Source organism: Larimichthys crocea, chromosome VIII, assembly GCF_000972845.2.
Source record: "Larimichthys crocea isolate SSNF chromosome VIII, L_crocea_2.0, whole genome shotgun sequence".
Lineage (NCBI taxonomy): Eukaryota > Metazoa > Chordata > Actinopteri > Sciaenidae > Larimichthys > Larimichthys crocea.
Window position 1 is genome coordinate 29,399,417 of NC_040018.1, and position 8,397 is coordinate 29,407,813.

General features: G+C 38.7%; 1 protein-coding gene across 2 annotated transcripts in view; it reads right to left on the reverse strand.

Moving 5' to 3' along the window:
* Window positions 1–6,074, reverse strand: part of tmc3 (transmembrane channel like 3) — a 54,869-nt gene extending 48,795 nt beyond the window's left edge. The window contains exons 1-2 of one of the 2 annotated variants that reach the window (XM_027281311.1): window positions 5,888–6,074; window positions 4,046–4,192 (exon numbers count right to left, since the gene is read on the reverse strand). In XM_027281311.1, the coding sequence (XP_027137112.1) occupies window positions 4,046–4,192; window positions 5,888–6,006 (266 nt within the window). In that variant the 5' untranslated portion in view covers window positions 6,007–6,074. Of the gene's footprint in view, window positions 1–4,045; window positions 4,193–4,481; window positions 4,707–5,887 lie in introns of those variants that run through there. The other variant, XM_027281312.1, reaches the window with a different exon arrangement.
* Window positions 6,075–8,397: the final 2,323 nt, after the last annotated feature.

Here is an 8,397-nt window from a genome sequence, read left to right on the forward strand (position 1 = left end):
CAAAAAAAATGCAGGTTTCTTGTGATTCTTGTGAACAAAGCTCCAAAGTAGGCCACATTATGACACCTAAATATGGAAATCTAGTCTGGCGGTGTGTGAAATGTTAGATGTGCAAATGATCATGATTGATGGAGCTTAAACCTTTAATAAATATCCTTCTCAGACCTGATGTGTGTTCTGCATATCCTCTTTAAAGCATTGTGTAATTTTTTCTCTCACTACTACAGTGTTAAATCCTGTTGATGCTACACTAACACACCGCCATCTATTTCACTGATTCTGGTGAAACTGAATCATATTTTATGGAGAAAATGTTTTCTGGTTTTCCCTCTGATGTCCTCCGGCTGCTGCTGACGTGGAGCAGAGCTGGTGTCATTCCAGAACCAGAGGCTGGGCAATGTAACCGGCTCAGCTGTCTCTATGGACATAATGACAGGGCAAAGAGACTGAATAGGATGTTGATGAAGGAAGATAAGAAGCAAAAAGAGAGAGAGTGAAATAAAAGAAGGCTGAAAGACAGACACCAAGTTGGGCTTCTTGTTGTTGGACTAGTCAGTGATATCAGCTGGCTGCTATCTCTGAAAATTGAAAAATTGAAAATGCAGAGTGAATGCATCAATTCCAGCATGAAGAGTGTTCTGTGGTTTAACGGTGCTTTTAAAATCTTTACTCTTTAATAATTTACATACATTACACTTAACATTTTCAATACTTCCCCCAGAGTGTTCTAAAACCAGTCATATCAGACTGGTCACATTAAAATAAATGTCTCAGTGATACTGGTTTACAATCCGTAGGATAGTGAAACCATCCTGTCATAGCAATGGGGACAATTCTACGCTATGATCCATGTATCAGTTAATAAAGACACTCAGCGTGCACTTTACTCTCCAACCCTCTCCGGCAGTAGAATCCTCATTTTGGTGACATCATGCCATTAGTTATGCTGAGGGCTGATAAAGTGAAATATCCAAGAATAAGTCATTCGGAACATCAAGGTAAAAATCACTGATTTGTGACGTGAAATATGAGCTGTTATTTCAGTGGGAGTAATCGTGGACATTCAGCCTGAGATTAAAGAGGGTGTAAAAACGCAGACTTGCAACCCGTCCCTGATGATGGTAATAAAACCTGTGCGGTAATAACAAACTGCCCATATAAAACCTGTTATCCATGGCACATACTCAGCACATCTCTGGAGCTCTCTATCTACCCTGCTCCTCTCTGGCTCAGCCTGGTCTCTATCTACTGGTGGGATTACATTTGGTCAAACATTAGAACGCCGCCATCACTTGTTAAGTGTCCGATCACAACACTTCCACAAAGCTCATGTGGTATTTGGACACCTAACAGAATGTTAATCTGTACACACAGAGCTATTTAACCATGCATTTAGTGTAAATGATCACAATATAAAATGTAGTCCGTCTGAAATAACCAATATAATAAATGTACACAACCAATTCTTCAATGGGTCTCCAGACATGGATGAATAAAGAATGTAGTGTTGGAGCAGAGGCTGCATTTATTCTTATGGAAACTACATGAAAAGAAAAAGTTTGATTTTAGGATCTTCTTCATATGCTTTTGTATTGTTGAGCCCACAGAGCAAGAGCATTAGAGACCACCATCATCTTCTAGTTCAGCCCTGTGCTAACCACTGTTCATTTTGTCACCCATTTTTCAATTTAGTCTTAGTCTTAGTCTTGTGTCAAAGTTCATTCTTAGTCTTAGTCACTTTTAGTCTTTCACAAATCATTTTTGTTCGTCATATTTTAGTTGACTAAAAGTCTCAACATTTTAGTCCAGTTTTAGTCCAAACATTTTAGTCTTTTTCTATTTATTTCAGGAATATTTGTTTTGTTTATTAATTCCAGTTCACTTGTGTTCCACAGCTAACACATTGATTAAATGTCTTGATTGAATTGAATTGAATGAATTCATCTTCAATGCAACTTTGCTAAGTGTCTTAATATGCACTTGATTTCATTTTTTAATCTACTAATAGCAGGTACATCCTATTATGACATGTTCTGTCATCTTCTACATGCGATTGTTAAATTTCAATATAAATAAATTGATTTTATGCCAGTTGCATCTACTAAAATGTTCAAATTAAGATGAGTCCATCACTGTTAGTGTTCAGCACAAATGGGGAGGCTGGACTCATTCTTGACTGTTATACCATATGCGCACATTTTAATAACGTCGGGCTGCAAACGGGTTCGGGCTCTACAAAGGTGTCAATCAAAACGGGCCGGGCTGGGCTCGGGTCAAATTCTACCGGGCCCGGGCCGGGTCGGGCCTGACTTCTAAGGCCCGTTTCATGCTCTAGATTGTGCTGTCCGTACGCCGTGTTTCTCCTGCATGCTGTTGGTTTTAAGCCACAGGTGCGAGAGCAGCAAGAAGACTCATTCATGCTGGAGAGATCAACAAGACAGGGCTAAATCCCCTAAGTCCAATCCTATTTGCACTTTTTACTGAACCCTTGGCACAGTGGATTAGACAAAACAACAAAATCAAAAACAGGTATAAACATGGCAGCAGGTGAACAAAAGCTGGCCCTCTTCAAAAACTAAATTCTTTCCAGATTTATATGGGCAAGGAAGAGGCCAAGAACAAAATATAAAACCTTACAATTACCAAAGGAGAAGGGTTATTATAGAGTGGCTCAAATTCGGCCGTTAGTGGGATGGTGTACTCCAAATTATAGATCAAAATGGAAAGTAACAGAAGTGGCAATGGGAAAGAGATTACCAATTAATCATTTAGTTGGAGATACCTCATTAATTAGTCACCTCTCGGACCCCAACAACCCATGGATAATTGGCTCTTTGAAAGCATGGGGTGAAATAACTAAAAAATATCATCTGAGGAGAGGAACTGAAATGTTTAAATGGTTTTCATACGACTCAGATTTTGTACCGAGCAGGTATGACACAAGGTTCAAAAGTTGGATGGAAAATGGACTCAGCATACTGCACACACTTAGATCAGGATAAAGTTTTGAGTTTCCAGGACCTAAAAGAAAAATTTGGTCTCCAAAACCAAGATCATTTTAGATATCTACAAATCAGGGATTTTGTGAGCAAGAAATTGGATTTTACTTCAGGGAGGGATGAAATTTTTAACATTTTTAAAAGGGGGTTACAATGATGCCACCCTCCAAACGATAATATCCAAACTATACTCTGCTCTTCAAAATCTTAAAGGAGATCATACTCTAGAAATTAAGGAAAGATGGGAAGCAGATGGAGGCCTCACAGTCTCACAAGAGGAATGGGACAGGACTTGCAGACAGCAGTGGTCAGTGACAAGCTCCCCCTCCTGGAGGGAATTCAGCTGGAAAAACGTGACTCGATTCTTTCGTTCTCCAGCACAAAAGACCAACTATTGCGATCAGACCGCCTGCTGGAGGTCGTGTGGGAATACTTCAGCAAATCATTTTCACATTTTTTGGGGCTGTCCCTATGTGGCTCCATTTTGGAGAGAGATTCTTGGGGTCCTGGAGACAGTTTTTAAAAGGGAAATGTTTCTAAACTTCAAAGTCATGTACTTATGTGATCTAGATGGACTTGAATATGCAAAGTGGGACAAATACCTGCTGAGAGTGTTGTGGTGTAAAAAGGCTCTGACCAGAAAATGGCTTAAGAAAGACAAACCAACTAACCAACTATGTGTTATGGAGAGAATTACATTTAAACTAAGAAACCAAACTGATATTTTTGAAGAGAACTGGTCAAACGGCTCAGCTATGTGTTAAATATAAGACCTGATTTCATATAGACCGCAAAGACAAGGTCAAACCCTGCACCAAGGTTTTATTTTTAATCTTCCGCCTATTTTTTTTGAGCAGCATCCCTATATTCTTATGTGTGATATATGACATAATGCATAATGCACAACCCTCCCCTCATCATGTTATGTTTGTTATGTTGTATGTTTTTTTGTGCCCAATTGGCACATGTGTGTGTGTTACAAAGAAAAAAAACTAATAAACAGTCTATATCTATTATATATATATATATATATATATCTGGGTTACTTTAGGACTTTAAGCTTGCGTCTCATTGGCCAGGGTCTGGTCCGAATGTTGGCGATGATCTCCTTCTGGTACTGGATGTTCTGGAACATCTCCTCTGGGTCGTTGCTGTCCACCCGCTCATCATCTTTATCTTCATCATCTGAGGAGCTGTAGGGCGAGACAAAATGTTTGAGTCCGTTACATCATAAAGAAAATATTAAAACAAAGAATGTCTCATCTCAAGGACTGATGCCCGTTATAAATATACTTTAATCCACCCATTCCGAATACTAAAAATCTATCTGAATTAGATCAGATGATGATGTTGCAGAGATCAGATATCTGACTGTCAGTCATCATCATAACAACTAACATGAGACATGAGTCACAACCAGCTGTGCTCGGAGGGGACTGTGTCCTTAAGAAAAATGTCTGTAAGTGGTTCAAATCCACTGACCGTGACCTCCCATGAACCAGTGAGTTGTTGAAAAGATTGGTTGGATGAACTGCTTCTTCTGCCTGCCGGCTAATCTAAATATCAGCAAAGATGCAGATCATCAGCTGAGACGAGGCGGGCTGATAGACGCTAATAGACTCTAATAAGCCATGTCAAATGGCAGCTACCTGTCAGGCAAAGCAGCCACACTCTTAATCCTGCATAACTTTAAGCCTTAATATAATGTGAACAGGTGAGTTGTATATAAATTCACCCTCAGTACAGTTAATTACAGGAAATTAGCTACAGAGACCAAAACTGTTTTTTGTACCAGGCTGTAAACATGTTTATTTCTAATACTCTAATACAGGAGCTTATAGATCGACAACAGAAGAACTGCCTATAAAACTGATGTTATGTCTTTCTAAATATTCTGAACTGTGCGACACAAGTTCACATTTGTATTTACGGCCTGACTGCAAAACACTTTTCCAACAGTCTCGGTCAGTGTTATCATGTAGTCATCAACATGTAATGTTAAATTGAATTATAGGTCAGGCTGACTTTATATGAATTTCATTTTACTGTACACACTTTGCTGTTAATAGCTTATTATCTGTGTCAGCTTGTGCATTTTGTCTAGAGGAGACCTGACACGGACGCAGGACTCTTAAAGAAAATGTAACCTCCTCCAGCCTCCTTCGTAAAGATCAACATGTAAATACATAACAGGTAGAAATAAGCGGTGGTACATTTTAACATTGCAGTTTGTCTCCTCTCTCTCTTTGTTGATCATAACAACATCCTCAAACATTCAGATACATAAAGAAATGATGTAAACAGAGATGTTAAATCTCTGGTGATAGGTAACAACATTTCCTAACTGCCAATAGTGTTAATCAACACTGTACATACTGTATTTTATCATGTGAAGACGCTAAAAAAAAACTACATATTTACTGTACTTCTTACAAGGCCAGAAAAAAATGATATCTAACTATATTTCATCTTATATATCTTCTCTATAATATGTCCTGAGTAGCATAAATGACATAGTGTTTATGACCTTTAAGAAATACTGTACATCCACTGCTCATCTTCAGCCGCATTGTCAGTATTTTCTAACACTCTTTACATTTTTAATGTTCACAAGTGAAGTTTTGAAGAAGACTGCGGTCGGTGGTCAATCTGATGTCTTATTCTAGAACAATGAGAGAGAGGAGATCATGCTCCATCCTCATAGAGGTGATACATCAGTTACCTCTGTTTGTCATGTTTGAATTATGACACACTACATCACAAACAGAAACATGGATTTGCTTATTTGCTGGTCACAGATGACAGACATAACGAGTGAGGCGAAGAGAAAAGGCCTTCACCGATTAAAAAGTAAGATTAGTAAAAAATCAAAGAGTGAGCACACTCACCCCTCGTGGTCCTGGTAGGCTGAATAAATCCTTCTGGAGTTCTTCCTTACACTTTTGTGTCTCTTTGTTGCAGACAGAGACCTGCTGCTGCCAACCAGAGGCTCAGATACTGTACTCATGCTGCCCCTGTTCAGACTGTGTGTGCAGGTCAGTGTGTGAGCAGACTGTCTGTACTGGACCTACCTGCTGAGCCAGAGCATCACACTGTACAGACTGAACACACACTCTCTGATCTGTCCAATCACAGCCACTCTGACCGCTTAAAGGGACAGCGTGTCACTTTTTATTTAACTACAACTTGTTTAGTTTATATCAGTAGTGATGGTGTATCCACATGTATAACAGGGAAAACAATTGTTACATTGTTATTCCCAAAGGCTGCGCCATCGGTGTGTGAATATTTATAAATGATAGGCTCATAAAAACTGACCACACTTGACATGTCAAGTGGATAAATCTGGTGTGACCGGTCTTTAGACTTTAGCCACTGTTAAACTGCATGTTTAATTACCATTTTATTTTACCAGCCTACCCTATCGTGGGTCTTGACCCACAGGTTGAGAACTACTGTTGTAGCAAAGTATATAGATGTTCGGCAAAAGCAGCTTTAACTCATCTTCTTGGACATTTCAGTCAGACAAAAGACATTTTAAAGAGACATAAAGTACGGAAGCCCTAAAAGGCTATACATACATACATATATTTTATTCCACCCGTTTTCCTGTGATAATGAGATAATTAATTAGAGATCTTGAGAAAACAAAACGATAATCTAGTGTATTGAATCAAGTGCGTCCGTATTACAGAATGTATGGCAAATGCATGTAGTCCATGATGACTGTAAAATCCCTTTGATCCATAATTTCTGACAAAGGTTGATACACTTGATCTCAGGACCATCCTGACTGTTCACTCACTCAGTATAAAGCATGTTTACTGTATCATTTTGGAGCTATTCATCCTCAAAGTTCATTATTTTGAATTGAAAAAGGGCATTATGTACAATATTTACTCTACTGTAAAATCACTTTGATCTATAATTTCTGACAAAGGTTGATACACTTTGGCTAATCCTCACTCCAGTCCTGAGATCAAGTGTACAAACCTTTGTCAGAAATTATGGATCAAAAGGATTTTACAGTGGCGTAATAGGTTTGCTCGCTCCGTATCATGGACTACATGCATTTGCCATACATTCTGTAATACGGGCGCACTTGATTTAATACAATAGACTATCGTTTTGTTTTCTCGAGATCTCTAATTAATTATCTCGTTATCACGAGAAAACGTATGTATGTATGGCCTTTTAGGGCTTCCGTAATAAAGACATTTTTTGTCTCAAATAAAACCTTTTCAAAATAAAGGACTGGGTTCATATGCTTTTTATTCAATCAATATGAGTGTGCACGAGGCCTATTTTGCTGCAGTAATAATGTACATGCCTTATGTTCACTTGGCTCCTGACTCAGTTAAGTTATATCATTAAGGCTGAAGTATCATAGAGCTGGATGCAACCATAAAGGCCTGACAGATGTGTCTTTTTTTTTTTTTAACTAGTGGCTGTTTGACTCTACTCAGAGGAGTGCTTCTGACAAATGAGTCTTTGAAAACCAGGATGTTCAGCTCAGGCATACCCCGAGCAGAGAGTTCAGGCAGAAAGTTTGTTGGAGCAGAAACCTGTAGTTAAGAACCAAAGTGAAAATATATTGTGTTCTGTCTCTTAGTGCCAGTGTTGTCTTTGTACCTTTGTTGGGCTGTTTGGCTCTGAAAATTGTATCTGTTCTGTTTTAATCTACGCTGTTATCCTTTGGAGGGTGGCAGGAGTTGGAGCCTCACAGCAAACATTAGGCAAGAGGTGGGTGCATCCAGCTCAGTAGCCATCACAGAGCTGAAGTGTTTTCTGTCTTGTTGGTCATTTATCCATGTCTGCTCTCTGGAAGTTGTTCACTTCAAATCACTCATGGCTGACAGTGTTATCGACATGTTAACGACATCCTTAATTCTGTCTGAATATCCGACCTGAAGAAGAAATCTTGCAATTTGCTTGAATAGTAACAGTTTTCAGCAGGATAACAACAACAATTTTGCACACTTTTATCTATCCATAGATGTAAGATTCTGAAACATTTTATGTGTTCATTTGCGGTTCTAATCACGGTCTTAACTTAACAAAGTTGAATTAAAATAATAAAGTTGTTTATTATTATAATATGCTATTACCTTGACTTTCTTGGTTGCCCATGACAGCCTGTGGACTGTTTTCTATGCAAAGAATTTCAGATACATTTTCCAGGGAAATCCAAAAGATGTGACTGTTAAGAAACAACATCATCTGTTAGTGCACTGTTTAAAGGGACAGACCTTGTTGTAAACTGGTTTCGCTGTTAAATGGTGCCTTTTTTTCTTCCCACTTTTGCAGCTCTCCAGATCCATTCAACTGTTTTGGCCCGTCAGGTTTGAACCGAGTTGATGTAAAATGAAGCTAACGCAGAAGTGCCAAAAACTGCAGT